The sequence below is a fragment of the Heteronotia binoei genome, chromosome 1, assembly GCF_032191835.1.
Source record: "Heteronotia binoei isolate CCM8104 ecotype False Entrance Well chromosome 1, APGP_CSIRO_Hbin_v1, whole genome shotgun sequence".
Classification (NCBI taxonomy): Eukaryota; Metazoa; Chordata; class Lepidosauria; order Squamata; family Gekkonidae; genus Heteronotia; species Heteronotia binoei.
In genome coordinates, this window is record NC_083223.1 from 175369984 (window position 1) to 175388926 (window position 18943).

General features: G+C 40.5%; 1 protein-coding gene across 1 annotated transcript; it reads right to left on the minus strand.

The window, feature by feature from the left end:
• Nucleotides 1-4460: 4460 nt before the first annotated feature.
• On the minus strand, nucleotides 4461-18334 carry FAM98A (family with sequence similarity 98 member A). The gene is made up of 9 exons (XM_060244380.1): nucleotides 17970-18334; nucleotides 17525-17615; nucleotides 14927-15075; nucleotides 13621-13755; nucleotides 12877-13061; nucleotides 12055-12135; nucleotides 10103-10219; nucleotides 8169-8336; nucleotides 4461-6246 (listed from the first exon to the last, which is right to left on the minus strand). The coding sequence occupies exons 2-9, from the start codon at nucleotides 17575-17577 to the stop codon at nucleotides 5461-5463; spliced, it is 1674 nt and encodes a 557-aa protein (XP_060100363.1). The 5' UTR covers nucleotides 17578-17615; nucleotides 17970-18334; the 3' UTR covers nucleotides 4461-5460.
• Between the last annotated feature and the right edge of the window lie 609 nt (nucleotides 18335-18943).

Consider the following 18943-nt stretch of genomic DNA (forward strand, 5'->3'; position numbering starts at 1 on the left):
ATGCTCAATGTCTGAGACAAATGTTTCTTAATACTACATGTTCTGATGTGCACATTCTTTGCCTGAAACTTGCAGCAACACCAAAATCCTTTGAAAACTGACACAAGCTCAAGAGTTTCTCCCACAGTGCCTTCTGCAGCCCCATTTTAATTCCATCTTTAGCCACCCCACCCCACATTCTTCCAAGGAAAATTGGAAACCATCTACATTTTCCCGTTAAATATGTGATAAGCTACTGATGTGTGTGCAAGACATTCCAAGCACAGGGTAATTAGATGAAGCCATTTCAATTATCAACTAGGGGTGGAAAGACTTATGAAATTATGGTGATTTTGTTATGCTTATGGCTGTTTAAGGAATTCATAGAAAAGATCTGTCTACTATATTTTAATTATGATGTAGTAATAATGTACTACATTTTAAAATTTAGTTTTCACTTAAAAAAAAGTTCAACAAACAATGTAATCTAAATAAAGCAATACTAGATTTTATTAACAGTAAATGTCACCATAAAAGCTTTACTGGAGAATGTTTAATGAAAATCAGAGCTGGATAGGAGCAACACATCCTCTGACAGAGACAGACTAGCATAAGCTAACGTTTTGTCCAACTCACTGGTCATTTGCCATGTAATGTATGAAGCCATTGCCTGTTACAGTTTGGCAGCTTGCAACAGAGTATTCAGTATGCTGTAACTCAGATGCTTAACGTTTTTTTTAGACATTATTTTTGAAGAGGGGAATTATATCCAGCTCTTCCACAGCTCAGGGTGTCCCAAAACACTATACAAGTCACCATCAATACAAGATTAACAATAAGAGTCAAAGCCTTCAAAGATTAAAACCCTCTACCCCTAAAAAAACCCTCTTCTCCCTCAAAATATTTCTTCATCAAACATAACTCTGATAGTCGTCTTAAAGTTATCCATGTCTTACAGTCTTTTCTGAAAGTCAGTATAGTTGAAAGCACTGGTTTCCATTCTACAGTTGTCAAGCTATAGCTGAAAATGCCACCTCTTCACTGCCCCTCAACTGCACTTTGCAGTGGGAAGCAGCCAACAATAAAAACTACAGGGCTGATCTTAAAGTGCAGACTGAACTACACCATGTGATGCAGTCCCTCAGGTGTGTGGTCCCTATAAAATTTTAAAGATCATAACCACCTTGAATTGAATCTTAAAGGAAATTAGCAGCAAGCGAGCATTGGTTTTAAAGTTGTTACAATACACTCAAATCTACTTGGGTATCATGAGCATAAAACCCAACCCAAAAGTCCTGGATAATCCTACAAAAGGGTCTAATATAGCTAACTAAACAACATTCATGACAGAAACCACTACACTTCACTTGGTCCACCATACTGAAATCTCCAGAAAGGTGCTGTAATATCAACAGGGAAGACAAACCTTTATTCACCAAAATGTCCACACCATCTTCCTTTCATAATCAGGTCTGAAACTGGAATGAAGTGGGTAAAGAGAAGAAATTTTATTCAGATATACCTGGGGATATACTGCCACCACTCACTCAAGCACCTTACCCAAAACTAGCAAACTGGATACTTCTTTGATGATGAGACTTTTTCAATAGATTGTGGCATTGCTTCCTTCAGAGGTGCTGGATGTCCTCTGAGAGATAATTAGACAGCGCATATTTTATATTTACTTACCTTTGCCAAATTTAAGAAATGCCATGTTTTAACAAAGCAGATTCATTGTTTTGTGAACCAGAACCCATTTCAAATGCACTGTGTATCTTCATTTGGCAAATATTATTTTGCCATACATGCACTATACCATACCCAAACTGGCCTAATTAATTAATTGGGGAATTTAGCATTGAGCAAGACTGTGTAACTTGGGACTGTTTTCACCTTTGTATACCAGTACTAATTCTCTGATAATTCTCAAAATGAACCAGTCTAATGCTTAACCAGGAAGGGTTGTTTTATTTAAAAACAACAAAAAACTAAAATAACACAAATAAATGCACACTGGAGACAAACATCCAAGCTCAGCAGATATACAGGTGTTAGATGGAATATAGCAAGGGCTTGGAGGAATTACAGCTACCTTACCAGAAGCGTGGGACATCGTTTCTTGGGTGTGCAGTTTGAATCCAGGAAAACACACACAGAGAAGTGTGGCCGGGCAGGCATTTTTATAAACTAGAGGTGTCCTGATGGGTAGGATTACGGGTCTCATCAAAGGACCAAGAGGTTTCCCAAATTCTGATCAAAAAGGTGTGATGGCACCTGGGGGGATACCCTGAAGGATACATGTAGTATTGATGGCTGATACTATCCAATACTTCAAAGTTAATTTCTTTTTATAACTCAGAGAATAGCTCACAGAGGAATCCTAGAGAAATGTTTACCCTTTAAAGGAAATTTGGCCCAGGAAGGAGCCATAGAAGAGATGTAGGTATTTTGCAGAGAAATGTTGCTAAATGAGATTTACACTTCAAAGAGACAAAGGAACTTTCAAGGAAAGATTTCCATACTAGAACCTGCTGGAATGTTGAGAACATTGATACTTACGGGGTGAGGGGGAGGCAGATTGCATGTTGAAGAGACAGATGTTGTTTCTGCAACCTCCAGAGTCCATGTTTTGTGCAAGTTCCCATGATCATATGCGTGACCCTTTCAAGACTATTCACACTCAAGAGCAATGCTTTGGGGGACCCTGGGATAGTTCAAAGATGGGGGGTGCCTGTAGATGGGGGCATAGCAGGCTATCCTCAGATGCAAGGCATAACAGTAGGGTCACACCCCATCCTTATATACTCATATATGTGTGTATACAGTGTTTACTCTGTTGCAACATTAGGACTTCTCCCCTCAAAACAAGAGGTGCAGCTCATTATATTTTCACATACAAGGTGCAGTTGCATCCAGCAAAAAACATTTTCAGTGTTAACATACAGGGAGATTCTTACATTCTAGGTCATGTTTTTTCCCCAAGTAAATACAGTATGTGTGTGTACATGAAATACAATTATACTTTAAATACACTTGTATAGGAATGATGTGGATGAATTACTATAATAGAAATATAATCTGCAAGTGAAGACAGACTTCCTGCATCTGATGAAGGGGACTCCCAAGCATGGCAGCTTCTGTCATAATAATTAAGGTACCCAAGCCTCCTTTCAGGCACTTCCCTGATCTTTAAGATATACTACTGAAGAGAAGGCTAAGAAACAAACAGGAATAGAATATAAATTTTGTATTATTTAAAAGTAGTTTTAATAGTTGCATAGCAATGGAATCCAGCCAAGTGTTCTCAAGTTACTACCCATCATCCCAGGATGTAGTTTCCAAATCAGAACAAGTCTATAATATAAAAACAGCTGTTGCAAAACTGACAACCACCAAATAATTGGCTATTGAGCGATGGCCACATACATCCTTGTGCTGCAACTATAAAAGAAGCCTGATCATATAAAGCTGTCTCAGGCAGAGTCAGACCATCTAGCTCAGCAGTTACTTCACAGCTCTCCAGGACTCTCTCTGTAACTACTACCCTTCCTCCCCCCCCACCCCGAGTTGTTGGAGATGCTAAGAATTGAATCTGGTACATTTGGTATGTAAAGCATGTGCTCTGCATGGATTAGTAGAAACTAAGAACCTTGTTACTTAGTTAATACGCAAGTTGTGTACCAGGAGCAGCACCTAGTGGTAAAACAAACACTGGCAACCTTGTCACTATAATTTTGACGCTTCAGGGACTAACAAGAGGTACTTCAACCTGCAGATCTACCATGGCTACATTAGAAGACATCACAGTTGTAGACTTGCTAATATGTTGTTAAAATTAACAGGAGTACTGTGGTACTTTAAAGACCAATAACTTTTACTCCCACATAAACCCACTTCAGATGCTTTGAGTGGATATGACAAGACTCCTGTTTTGTAACATACCTGTAAATGATACAAACTGACAACAGTGTAATCTAGAATTGTATATTCTGTACTGGAGGGCACGGGGAGTAAACTGGAAATGGGAAAGATTACACAAGGGAGGGAGAATAATCAGTACAAAACTAAAGCTGCAACTCTGGCAAATCAGACAGATCCCATCATACTTTTTGAGAAATCATTGTAATAACTGCCCACATTTTCTACATCTATTAAAGTAGAAACTTTTAAAAATATGTGTAAAGGATATTCTGGATGCCAAACTTTGAAACCAATACCATCCATGCCCAGTAAAACTAGCCTGGGGTACATCTTGTAAATTAGACCAACTTCTGTATATGTATGCTGAAATCAGGAACCAGAGTTGATACAAATTTTGTAAAATGGCCCCAAAACATTCAAAGCTGTTCTTCAACTCTCCTCTAGAAAAATATGGGAACATTTCTCACTGCTTATAGCATTTTGTTGACTACATTTAAATACACAAATCAGAGAAGATCTGCAAAAATAAAGCTGCACGCAGTGTTAAAGAGAAACTGACAAACAGGAGAACACATACTTTTATTGCTCACCTTTTATACAATAGCAGACCTTCAGCCATTTTCTTTCACAGCTTGACAATGCTTCTGTACACACACTCGCAAAAAAAAAAAAACCAAACAAACCTGGCAAGGCGCACTGATGTGGTTTTTAGTAAAGAAAAGTGTGACAAATCCAGTTGAAGGCATTTTGTTGTAAAGAAAATGCCAAAATGAAGTCAGTCCTGCATTTGCTGATCAGTGGTATTAACTCGTGCAGAAAACAAATTTCAGATTGCCATTACTGCTAGCTAAGTTCAAGTAAAAAAATTAGGCTGGTTGGGAGACCAACTGATGAAAGTCAGTTTGAATGATGCCGAAGCATGGTAGCTACATATACTATCTGCTCACATCTTAGCTTAGTTGGATATGCATGGTATGGCAGTGGTTGGGGTTTCTGGAGCTGACTAGGAGATAGTATTTTTGATCATTGGGAGATAAGGCTACTGAACAAGTCATCGGCAATAGAGCTCATATAATAGACAGGAGCAGGCCTGCTGAAGTAGGCTGCAGTTCTGCACAAGTTACAAATGCCTAAGTCCAACTGACACCAGTGGGGCTTATGCACGAGTAACTATTCACTTATCTACCTTTACAATACAGGTTTGAAGCAAAAGTCATAGAATGAAAAGTTATTCAAAATGGCTTGAACAGTGTAAGATTCTGAGAGAGAAAAAGAGCCTGTGAAAAAACAGTTTTCTGGTTGCACATTACAGGTGTAAACAGACAGATCCTCTTGATCTCCAGATTGCCTTAAAACAAAAAACATAGCTGTCGCTCTACTGTTCTGAGAATCCTAGAGAGGAAAAGCTGCAGTTAGACGTCAGGCAGCAGCCAATCGTTATGTGAACCTTCACATGTGCTCAAAAGCAAAGATTGTTTTCTGAAAGCAGCCTTCCACACACTAATTTGAAAAGAAAAATTGTAACAGATTTCTATTACATGAGCTCTGTCAAGAAAAGCCTCAGCTAGTGAAGTGTCTTCCTTGTCCAAATCCAGATTGATTGTACTGATAACCTCCATGCTGGAAGTGCTGCTCAAATTGCCCCCCTTGATTAAAGTTCTGTGCACCTCTTCCTCCCCAGCTACCTCCTTGCCCGCCACGGCCACCCCGACCTCCACGGCCACCTCGCCCTCCTCCACGGCCTCCACCTCGGTCACTAGGGTGCCCATCTTGGTATCTGTTGTCTTGTTGGTAGTTGCTGCCACCACCTTGATATCCACTTCCAGAATATGAAGATTGATAGCCACCATAGCCACCTCCTTGGTAACTGCTGCCACCACTGTGATAACCTCCAGTTTGAAAGCCTGTGTCTCTGTAATTACTATCTCTGTAACTGACATCTTGATAGCCACTTCCTCCACCATCAGTCCAGCCTCCCTGAGGCTTGCCTCCTCTTCCTCCCCCCCCTCTGCCTCCATGGTCATAACCACCACGTCCTCGCCCTCCACGTTCGTGACTTCCATGTTCATGACCTCCACGGCTTCCATAGGGTGAGTCATACCCTCCTCGGCTTCCTCTGTCATAGCCTCCTTGGTCATAGCCTCCTCGACTTCCCCTGTCATGACTCCCTTGTTCATAACCTCCACGGCCACCATATGATGACTCATAGCTACCTCTTCCACCTCTGCCTCCTCCACTTTGCTGCTGGGGACCATCTTGTCTTTTTTGCCATGGTGGCATCTCAGGAGGCGGTGGCTCAATTTCATTTGGTCTTCCACCTCGGTCAGGTACCCGGCCCATTAACACCTGTAAGTATAAGAAAACAATTTTAGAAACAAGCCCAAAAGAGCAGCTGTTGTATTTAATAATCTGGAAAATGACACCATTTATAAACACTGTAGGAACAACTTTTGAGCAGACTTCGGAGGATGGTGGAAGACAGGAGGGCCTGGCGTGACTTTGTCCATGGGGTCGCAAAGAGTCAGACTCGACTGTGCGACTGAACAACAACAACAAAAGGAACAGCTTTTGTAGAATGCTAAAATGCAGACTAATAAGAGATTCACAGAAGTACATTGTCAACAGGAGAAGAAGCTTCAGTAGGTCATTCCATAACAACTTATACTAAAATTTAGGTAAGTGGGTGATCAGAGTTAGGAATCTTACCCAGAACATTTTGCTCATACATTTCTTCTTTTTTTTAGAAAAGACACACACCCCACCCCCACACAAAGCTATTTAAAACAGAAGAAAAACATAGTAATGAGTTATTACATCTAAAATGGAACTTTCCTTCCTGCTTCTAAAAAAACTTAACCTTGTAGTGGTCACTATTCATAAACATGGAACAAACAGCAAGCAGGTCTCCTGATGGCCAGAGGGTGGATCCATGGCTCAGATGCAATTTGCAGTGATATCTCTCCAATCCTAAAGGTTTCACCTGGTAGGACAATGACACCCTGACAACATGTTCCTACAGCTACATGGAGCTGTGAAAATGCAACTGCAAGCCACCCTGCACAGCTACAACTTCTGTCACCTTGATACACTGCATGCAAATGCTGATCGCACTTTCAGAGATTACTATGCTTTTTCCTTTATTCTATACTTCATGCTCACAGACCAACAAGTCATAAGCAGACAAATTCAGTAACTCAAAGGCACAGAATAATACAATCTGGTAATATAAAAGATAATCCGTTAAAACGGATAAAAGGAAGTACTTCTTCACCCAAAGGGTGATTAACATGTGGAATTCACTGCCACAAGAGGTGGTGGCGGCCACAAGTACAGCCACCTTCAAGAGGGGTTTAGATAAAAATATGGAGCAGAGGTCCATCAGTGGCTATTAGCCAAGTGTGTGTGTATATATATATATAATTTTTTTTTTGCCACTGTGTGACACAGAGTGTTGGGCTGGATGGGCCGTTGGCCTGATCCAACATGGCTTCTCTTATGTTCTTAACCAAATAACCAGAGATATTAAATAAAAATATAAAATATGACATTAAGGAAAAAAGGTCATTAAAAACCACAGATAAAAATTTTGGCACAGCAAGAGTTACACTTTGATCAATATCAGCCAAAAGTTTTGCAACTACTTCTCGTTCCGAGACATGTCCCCATTTCTGAATGTATCCTGTGATTCATTTGCCTCTGGCAAATTCAAGCTTCTTACAGTCAATGAAAAGGTGCCAAATAGTATATAGATTCCTTTATTTACAGTTATGACATCATTCAGAAAAGGGAATCTCTAGGAACTTGCCTACTAACTCCTCTAGGGGTAAAACATTTAATCAGATTACTGTACTGAATCCAGGCAGAGGCCTAAATTACACGGTCAATTATGTACCTAACAAAGCTGATATTCCTTTCTAAGACAAAAGCAGTGGCATGTGGTTTGTACAACACTGTAATAATACTAGGCAGCACTAGAACATACAGCAATGGTGGCTGTTGTGGAAAAGGTGACGTATTATGATGACACAGGACAGCATAGGACCTGTTGTGCCCAGATAGTAACTGTGGCTTAGTACTGAAAAATCTGTTTTTAATTTACATAAAAATAACTGCTAGGACAAATGAGAGGATGACTACCATGTATAAATTGTGTACATGTAAGTATTGGAAAGAATGTTACTCCAACACAAGAGTGTCAATGCTTTCTACAGAGTTACTTAATATTCACAGTACTTTTACCATTATACACCTTCAAATCCAACAGATACCTTATTGATGGCACAGGCAGTCTTCTCTCTAATAGACCCACTGCTAGTCCTCATAATCTTTGACAGGTCTTGCCGAGCTGCTAGAAGGTGAGCAACGGAAACACTACTTTTGGTTGCCAAGATGGCACGTTTCGGCTGATAGACTTTAGCCAATTTTTCTGTTTGACTCTATTATACAGAAAGAGAAAGGGAAAAAACTCAACAGAAGACAGTGAGTGGAATCCAAACATCCAATTCCCTAGCATTTTAACAGCAAGACAACCAACAAAAACATTAGAGTCCACTTTACACATAAGTGAAAGTTATAATATAAATCCTCAGGAAAGAGAGAAAGTGGTCCCAAGCAACAATGTACCTCTCTCTCTCTCATCCTATGCAAATGAAATACAGGTTTGCAGACACTTCTCTAATACTGTTTTGTGGTTCATCTCTGTCCCAAAAGAACTGTCAAAGCCTGGAACTTATTCAGTATTTTCAAATCTTACAATATGAAAATACCATGTTAGACAACTAATGCTTTTGCTCCAATGACACTTGCTAAATCCAGTTGCTGCGAGCAGCATTTGGAGAGCACCTGAACAGAACGTATGTCTATGTATTATGCAAATTCCATCAAACAGTGGATTCTTTAGAAAGGTGAAAAATTCAGACATGCATATTATTCAACTCTATTAATTTCTGTTTGTCAAGAGAAGTTTCTCTAAATATCATTAGTTCGTGAAGGGAAACAAGCACCAACACCTGGATATCAAAGTAAACTGGAGCTTGATCTAAACTGCTGCACTAAGAAGAGAAAGGCACAAGGGCAGAGAACAAGCACAGCTGTGCTCATACACAAAGCCAACAAACCTTGGTTTAATTAAAATTTAATTCAGAAAGAAAATCAAATTCAAATACTGCTTTATATTTATTTAAAACTGCACTATACTAAATCAGACCATTGACCCATCTAGCCAAGCAGTCTACTCAAAGACCTCATAAATCTTTCACTGCCCGGCAATCTCAAGCATTTCTGTACCAACTGAACAGTGGCTCCTGCTCCAGAAGGAATGGTAGCTGAGAGTTGTACAGCAAGGAAGCCAGAGTACTGTCAAAAATGGAGAGATATAATACAGACCATAAGCCTGATGGCCCTGACATGCAGGAACTTGGTCAAAATTTTAATGTCAGCTACTTGTGTTCCGGCTCAAGGTTGACTCAGCCTTCCATCCTTCCGAGATTGGTAAACTGAGTAGCCAGATTCCTGGGGGTAAGGTGTAGAAAACTGGGGAAGGCAATGGCAAACTACCCTGTAAAAAGTCTGCCGTGAAAACATTGTGATGTGACTTCACCCCAGGGTCAGAAACAACTGGTGCTTACACAAGGGACTACCTTTACCTTTTTTTAACTTGTGCTTTACAACTTTATTTTCCCCCATTTACAACTTTCCTGAAAACGGGGAGAAAATACTGTTTCATACATATTTAATTAAAGCTTCTCTGGTACTCTCATAGCATCTCAAGCACCAAGGGATGTATGAACTAGCCACACTAAAACTCATCCATTAGAACAACATGAATGATATTTAGCTAGAAAACTGTACCAGTATGCTATTCAGCTGCAAAGGAATAACTGATATTTCTCTCCCAGAATTAAAACAGCATGAAATTCTCCTGAACTGTAGTAAAGAACTGGTTAAATGTGAACTGTGTGCTAGTCAAATGAAACAGATTTCTTCCAGGACAAGTGTAACATATTCTAAGTGTCATGAAGCTGCCATCAAAACACTAGTGACAGTTTTTTACAATGAGTTTATAGTATGTTCCATTTCAGGTCAAGTTTCTTTCTAAACTAGGGCTTCCCTACTCACATTAACTAGAAAAGGCAATTTTCTAATAATAGTAAGAGTTGCTTTTTTACAGGGACAAATCACATATGCAGGAAACCAATTATACCTTTGCTCTGTCTGACCAGCCAAATGACTGGACAGTCACATCCAGACGTTTAACTAACAATTTCCTCCGGACTTCATACTCATTAGCTATGGCTTGATTGATGGCTTCAATTTTTTCCTAAAATGAAAATATGAGTTTCATTACCTCTGAAATACTATTTTAAACACACTTCTCTAACACATCAGAGCAACACTGAGTGTTTCACAACAGATGAAAATCAAAATAAAACTAACTGTGAAGTTTAACATTCTCTTAGTAAGTCGAACTTCATGACTGTGAAAAAAATCTCCAAGAGATCTGCTGAATTCCATTAGATGACACAGTCCCAACAGCTGAAATAGCAGCAATGGGCAATGAAGCTTGGGGCTGGCCGTTGCCTTGATAAGTTAGAGCACAGGGATGTCAAAAAGACTGTAAACACATAAGAAAACTTGACAGACATAAAAGACTGATACCCAGAAGAACAAGAGAAACGTCCCAAGCTCTCTTTATGTTATCACACAGGCAAGCCTATAAAGAACAATGCCAGCAACAGAATTATCAGTTGAAACAAGCCTCTGTGACTTTCTATCAATTGAAACATGACTGCAGATACAGCAGATGGTAGCAGTTTGGTGTAGTGGTTAAGTGTGCGGACTCTTATCTGGGAGAACAGGGTTTGATTCCCCACTCCTCCACTTGCACCTGCTAGCATGGCCTTGGGTCAGCCATAGCTCTGACAGAGGTTGTCCTTGAAAGGGCAGCTGCTGTGAGAGCCCTCTCCAGCCCCACCCACCTCACAGGGTGACTGTTGTGGGGGAGGAAGGTAAAGGAATTGTGAGCCGCTCTGAGACTCTTCGGAATGGAGGGCGGGATATAAATCCAATATCATCATCTTCTTCTTCTTCTAGCAGATCCCCACAAAGCAATGGCTCTCAACCTTTCCCTAGCAGGGATCCGTGGCGTGCACCCCATAGAGGGCTTTGTTTATTGGAAGGTGTGTGTGTGATTCCTCACTCTTATTGCAGACTCCATCTCCTCTTAAATACTACGGGGGGGGGATCCCTAAAAACCCTTCTATCAGTGTTAGTGTTCAGTAGATCCAAGCCCATATCTTTGGCATCTAAGCAAGCCCAGTTTCCCTGAGTAAATGAATCTCATCAGTCCTCATACAGTCAATGCCCACAAATTATAAGAAGCATAACTGAATCATCAGCTATAAACTCACATTTACAAAGTGCCCTGAAGCCTTATCATAAGGCACAGCAGACGTAACAGCCAAAGAATCCCTTTGTCATCTTCCCTGGCAGTGTGTCATGATTCCCAACAACTCACAATGGTCATGCTACCTTTCATTTAGAGCCCAAAAGACCATGTGTAAATTTGACTGAGTATGGTTTTGAACATACATCTTGCACTGCTTTGGAAGCCATTCAAGATTTAAATGTTGCAGAAGATCCCACAAAGATTATGACAATTTAATAAGATTAACGTTCTGCTATCCTGCCTTGCTCAGGGGCATCAGGCAATTCTAATCAGAGATTCTGTGCTTATCACAGAGCCAAGAATATTTTTTCTGTAAATGCACAGTAAAATGGAATATGTTCAGTACTGACCAGATCCTTCCCTCTAATCACATTGGCTAGAGAAAATGAGAATAGTTTCATTTTCCTGTTTTGCAGGCCTTGGGCTTATTTACTTGAGTTATCTAAATAACTGCAGCAAAGGACACTTTCACCAGCTGCTCTCTGTCTGTGACATGCTATAATCTGGCTAGCACAGTTTAATTTTTTAAAGAACTGACATTCATGGAATATGGCCTAGATTAACTTCAAAAAGAGGGCCCTTATATATCTGATTGCAGCTTACTTTATATTGTTTGTTTTATGCTTTACAAATTATAAGACTGAATGTTTACATGTTACACTGAAAATTGATGTCAGAAGCTAAAGGTCTAATGACAAATGACTCACCCAATGAACTGGACCCAGTGGTTTTGACAGTAAAGGTTTTCCTACATGATTTGGAGGAACCTTTGCTAATGTTTCTTTTAACTGTAACAAAATACACAGTGTTAAAGTACGGTCTTAAGAATGAGATCCTGCTCTCCACTTACCCCCACCAAAGCACTCAGATTCAGAAAAAAAGTATGAGTGTCTATGCCTAATACACATACATAGCCGAGTGGCAGAGTATCTGCTTGGCAAACAGAAGGTTCCAGGTTCAATCCCTGGCATCTCCAGTTAAAAAAATTCAGGTAGTAGATGACGTAAAAGATCTCTGCTTGAGACCTCTTCAATCTGAGTAGATAAAACTGACCTAGAGGAACCAATGTTCTGATTCAGTTTAAGGTAGCTTCTTATATTCTTAAAAGACTCTTTCAAAAATCCAAATTCAAGAAGTAAATCTTTTGACATCTTATTAAAAGTATTTCTAAAGGCAAGAGAGGGCCTTAGGCTCTTTTCCTCTCAAGCATGTGAGTAGATCCCATAACATCTAAAACTGTTTCCTTCATGAATGGTCAAGTACAAGCATGAAGCCACAGGCAAATGATGGATCCCAAGAACCACATATATATGCATTGTGCATGCACTAGAACTTTCCTGCTCACATCCCATGCAGTCCCTCACCCTAAACCCACTCCTAAAAACTGGGGAGCCCTCAAGAGTGGCAAAACATGGAGCTCACGGAAGGGATTAAAGTGTAGTTGGCACTCCCCCCACCCAAAACACACTATGTGCAAACAGAACTGCATCTGGATTCAAGCCACTGTAATATTGACCCTCAGTTCTCACTTTTTTTTCTATTCCACTGAAGAACTGGAACATAGTTATGTTAGCTGGAGGCTTGGACATGCCTAAAGCAATGCATATGCCTTTAAGCTCCTGAAAGACTTCACTACCACCACCTTCCTGGGCTTTTTTTGGAGGAGTATTCACACACAGCATTCGAGCAGCTTCTAATTCTGAAATGAGGTACGCTGAAAGAAGAAAAGTAACAATTCAGCACAATACAACTGTATTCACTTTTAAAGTTTTAGAAAACTGGCATATTTACCACAGCTACCTGGCCAAGGAATACAGGAACAAAAATTTACATTCTACAGTATGCTCTTGTTGATAAAAACTGAACCACAGAATACAGTCAGGATGAAGTACAAAGAGAGGCTTCTGAGATCAAAACCAAATGTCAGAAGTCTAAGGACCAGAGAGATGAACTTGACAACTCACCAGAAGTATTTCTCACAGACATGTGAGGATGTCAAGAGATTTCTATGGCTAGCAGGAACAGCTTTATTGATACTTCTTGCATTATCAACACATTGATCATTTTTATTGTCAAATACTAATTCCCTTCACTGGGAAGTAAATGATGCTAATATCCTTAGGGAATTCTGAATCTGCAGCTCTCCTGTTACTGGAGGTCAAGAAAAATCAGTAATAGAGATATTTTTGCTCTTCTACCTCTCACAATATTAAAAAACCCAGAAACAAGTATTTTATTATCCTTATTTCCACTAAACGTTTTCTTCAACTTACTGAGCAGCAAAAGGCAGTTCTTCTGATTGAGAAGGCGCTTTGTAACGTCTCCTGATGTTAGTGTTGTGTACGGGCAATTCATTTCACCAAGCAGTCCACTCATTTCAAGCTGGAACTCATCTGCTTCACTGGGACCTCAAAACACAGATTATTCAAGTTAAAACTCTTCAGTTTTTACAGGCCTTGATTTCCCTCTAAAGGACAAATCCTACCTAGTGTGATTGAAGCAATACTTATGGAAGCTAATTTTTCTGCCTCTTCCATTGCACTGCAATTTGCTGTGCCCTCGAAATAATGTTTTGTGAGATCAATTAACCCACAGGAAAAGCATGGGGGAGAGTGAAAGAGTCTGCAGTGGAAAGGGAGAAACAATGAACCTTGCTAGCTCACGCCTCCTTCCCATTTTTCACTAGCAAACACATTTTCCCCATCAACAGAAAACATGGGAAGGATCCAGCTAAAATGTAAAGTCAGAAGAAACTGCTTTCAAATTTCATGGTAGATTTCAAAATGCAAGGCTGAAGACTAAAATGTGGATTTTGATTGCTTTTGTTTAAAAAAAAACTGTAAATAAGATTACCAATACAATTCAAAGTTTAAAAAAGCAGTTAAGATTAGCAATTTTCTGTTGGTAACTGTTTTCTCCTCTTTTCTCACTATTAAAAATGTAGTAGAAAATACCTAAGGAAGAGTATATGTAACAATTCTGCGGGAGTGCAGAAAAAGTGTTGAATAAGGAATTCACCTTCTTGAGAAACTCAACTTCCATTTTTAAAAAGAGCACGTTTCTGACTTGAAATATGCTTGAAAATGCATGGGCAGCCTCAGAAAACAGAAGAATATATCAATATTACTCAGTTGGTGAGGCTTCAGTGCCCTCTGGTAGTGGGTAGAGATTCAGAACACTGCATATCTCCTTGCCTGTTCTCATGTCTAACAGATACAGCATTAAGGAAAACAAATTATGCAAATATACATTTTCTGATAATTGGGAGACACTTCATGGCATGAAATCCGGGTGTCCACATGCAAAACTGATTTTTATACTCCAGCTGAAAGTTATCCAAACTTGCTATTGTGCAGTTATTTCTTCACAATATAGTAATGTTTAAAGCTGGAGGAGGATCAAGCTCTACAGCGCATAAATAGGTTAGAACCCTACAAGGCCAAAGCCAATAAATCATCAAATAATTATCTGCTTTAATAACATGTAAAAAACCCTCCATATTACATCAATGTTGTAAATACATATACATTTTTAAACTCACAGAAATGTGTACATTTGATCAAAATGATATCTACTCACTGTTAGTTGCTTGTACATTTTCTTCTAGTTTGCAAAATAATCTTAGTTCTGACACTATCCAAGCACAGAGTTTGGTAAATTCAGGGGAACTGGCTCCACCAGAAACTGCCTGAGTTAGAGCTCCATCTTCTAACAATGGGCCTTTGTAACTGGCAAACAAAAATAAGAATGCTGTGTTAGATCCTTGTGCCTCTAACTGGGTACACAATCTATGCATATACAGTGATAACCCCATGCAAACTTCAATTCTAAACACATTTACTTGGAAGTAAACACTAATATGTCAAAGGACTTTACTTCCAAATAAGCTTAGGATAGTAGCCATCCATCGAAAACCAAGAAAAGAAAGGGCAGAGTGGGAAAACCCCCCCAAAAAACATGGTTTAAAAAAAAACCTGTTGTCGCTCCCATTCCACCCTCTCTATGACATTTGAATTCCTTGCCCGTCCTAACTTCTATTAGCAAGCATTATCCCAGGACAAAATTCAATTTACTTACTTCATTTATACCTTGCTTTTCTCAACAGTGGAGAACCAAAGCAACTTATATCATTCTCTTTGTGAGGCAGGTTGAGACAGTATGACTTGTCCAAGTTCACCCAGAAAGTTTCCACAGCACAGCAGAGATCTGAACCTGGATCCCCCAGATCCTAATTCTAGGATCTTATGTTGCTTACTCTGTCTGGCAACATTTCTCACTGTTTACAACATATTACTGACTACTGTTAGATGCAGAAATTACAGAAGTTCTGCAACAATAAAGTTGACCAGCACAAATGCTCACTAGCTCCACTCACGTTTCAACATAAACAGTATAAGAATTGCACTGATCCACAAAAGAAACTGCACCAAGACTCTTTTGTACAGCATGTCTTTTAAAAAAATGAAGCAAATTTTTGTGCCTAGCATACTTTCCCACAATACCACATTCCACCCATTATTCAAGCCACAATAAATTGGTATCTACAAAAAACTCTTCCACTTTAATTTTCATCATGATGGCTGTGACCACCAAAGTTGCATAAATACCACAAAGCCCTTGTAAAACACCATTTGTAACATAGACAAAAAAAAGGACAGAGCCAACATTTCTGTTTTAAGAACATTTTAATATTTTCTTTTTTAAAATGTTAGGAGGCTGTGTGAGCCCTGCAATAAGACATCTCTGTGGGAAGGATGACCTTTTCCCTTTCTGCAAGAACAAGTGAATATCAGCAAAACTACCAGGGCCAGCCCTTCCATTAGGCAAATTTGGCATTTCCCTAGAGCGCTGGACCAGGGTGCCCCCAAATTTGGTCTTTCTTCCCCCCTCCCAGTGCTCTAGGCCAGGGGTGGCCAACGGTAGCTCACCAGATGTTTTTTGCCTACAACTCCCATCAGCCCCAACCATTGGCCATGCTGTCTGGGGCTGATGGAAGTTGTAGGCAAAAAACATCTGGAGAGCTACCGTTGGCCACCCCTACGCTAGGCAAATGCCTTAGTTGCGCAGCAGCCACCTGGCTTCACTTCACCTCTTTTTCATTCAGAAGGTGATCACTATGACAAATCTGATTTTAAATACCCCTAACCAGGAATACTGCTAATCTTCCAACCCAGAAAGAGGACATTTTCAAAAAGACCCCAGAAGAGGATGGACACCAGGACTGCCAGGGGAGGCTGCCAAGCAGACAGGGGACTTACCAGGAGGCTCCAGTTGAGGGAACTCCAAAGCAAGTTCCAGGTGAGCTGCTGTCACATTTAAAGGGGCCACATTCCTTTTGAATGCTTTCCTTCCACTGGAAAAGGATGGAGGCACCTCCTTCTGGGGCCCATAGAAATGGACCTCTTAGTTCAATCTTTTTGAAACTTTTTTGGGGGGAGAGGTTTGAAGAAAGGCAGCAGCAGCTATGCTGAAAGCTTTCTGCCTCTACCTCAAAAAACAGCCCCCCCACAAGAGCTCCATAGATCTATTCTCCATTATATCTTGTGGGGACCTGTCTCCATGGGGTATCATGGAGCACCCAGCAGCTATATCCTCCCCCTGCTTTCTGTTAGCACTGAAGCAGGGGGAGGGGCCCTAAACCAGGAGATCCCCTAACACACACACACAAGAAGACATGTTCTCTGGTAACCCTAATATATGAATGCAAAGAGAGAGAAAGAGCACTGGACAATAACACTACTCTTCCAGTGCTATGATTGAAAGGGGCGGAAGTGGGGGGGAAGAGAGAATGATGATGCATTAAAAATCCAAGTATTACGCCTAGCCCTCTCCTACATGAGATTATCTAGAAATCAACTCCTTCACTTCAATAATACAATAATAATAATAAGTACTTCCAGAAAATTAATGGATCTAACAAAGTAAATTTTGTGTTTAAAAACTATTATTTTTAACAAATCTAACAGATACTCTCTTTTAAAGTATTTTCTCTAAAATTAGAAAAAATCCCACCTCAACTAAAAACAGGTTTCAGAGACGTAATCCCCACCGAGTCTTAGCAACAAGCTTTCATCAGGAGAAACAGAGAAGAGAGGCCAAGAGAACAGAGCTTTTAAAGAATGACAGCTGTAAACGTTACAAACCACAAGGGTGATACATGTTTGTTTTGTTACACACCCTAGGTCTTCCAGCGATTCGAGGATGTCATTCTCCATGAGCTCAAACTCCATCCTGAGGTTTCAGAATGAGCAGAAAACGAGACCAGGGCCTGAAAATAAAAAGAAACAAGTATGCATCACACAGAGAAAAGCGGAATGCTTTATGTTTCCAGCAAGGTTTGCTGCTGCCTACTTGCCTCGCTGCGTTGAAGGATACGTATGAAGAAGAATCAGTCTGCCCTCACACACATCTCTCGTCTTAGCATGAAGACCGGAGGCATTGCCCTCACTGAATTTCCACCACCAGCTTCTCTATACTGACCCACAGTCAATAACCCATTTATACGACTCAACGCCCCACACCGCATGGAGCCCGCAGCCTCTCTCCTGGCGCGGTGAAGCGTCTTATTCTTTCCTTGCCTCCTCCTCCCCCCAGCTCTCCCCCCCCCCGCTCTACCTCCTACCTTTTGCGCAGCTGCTACGCCGCCGACTGCTGGGTTGGCATGTCAGAAAGCGGCGGAAGGGCGAAGAAAGAGAAAAAGGCCCCCTTTTCCTGACCTCTCACCCTGGCTTGGGGAGGCAGCTTTAACCAAGCCGGACTGAATTATCTCCTTTGGGAATTTTGAATCTGTCTGCTTCTTTGCTCTTTTTAATTGGCATTACCGAGCTAAATACATTTCACTTTTTTATTTAAACCAAGAAGCAACATCTGCATGAAAAATAAATATTTTTCTCAGGCATATCGTTAGACAATCCACAAGTGAAGGACCTATTTGCTTTTGGAAAGTCGCATGTCGTTTTCTCTATGAGGAACCTAGAAGGAGAAGAATAGACAGAGCGGGGCAAGGGGCAAACTACCTCAGAAGGCGGTCATTTCTTTGATGAAACTACATGTTCCAGCATGCCGCGGTTCTACTCTCTCACCGGCAAAGCTACCTCTAGCGTTGGTTGGTTGAATTTGCGGAAACGGACTGATAAATTCCAGAACGGTAATCCCACCACAGTAGCCAAAAGACCAGATTCGTTGGACTTCTTAAAAACCAACGATATATTGCGGTTAAACTGCCAAAAAGACAAGTGGATTCCAGATCAAGTCAAGCACTAACTGTCCCTTGAAGCTAATATAACCAAAGGAGGACTTTGGTCACATTATGAGAAGCCAAGATTCACAGGGAAAGACAATAATGCTAGGAAAGGCAGGAGGCAGGAAAAGACGACGACCCAGCCTGAGATCGATTGACTCCATCAAGGAAGGCAGCCCTCAGTTTGCAACATTTGAGCAAGGTTGCCAACAGCAGGATGTTTTGGACGTTATTAATTCATAGGGAAGCGATTTGATGGCACTTAACAAGCACCCCGTAAAAAGCCTGACGTGGAAAAGAGTCAAAAACGACTGCTGCTTGCACAGGGGGACTACTTTACCTTTTTTTCTTAAAAC

Coding starts and splice junctions, on each gene's coding strand:
- FAM98A (XM_060244380.1), bottom strand. CDS start 17,577: ATGGAGTTTGAGCTCATGGAGAATGACATCCTCGAATCGCTGGAAGAC. Junction 13,756..14,926: donor AAATGTACAAGCAACTAACA/GTGAGTAGATAT, acceptor CTGTGTTTTGAG/GTCCCAGTGAAGCAGATGAG. Junction 6,247..8,168: donor CTGCCTGTGCCATCAATAAG/GTATCTGTTGGA, acceptor TTATACTTACAG/GTGTTAATGGGCCGGGTACC.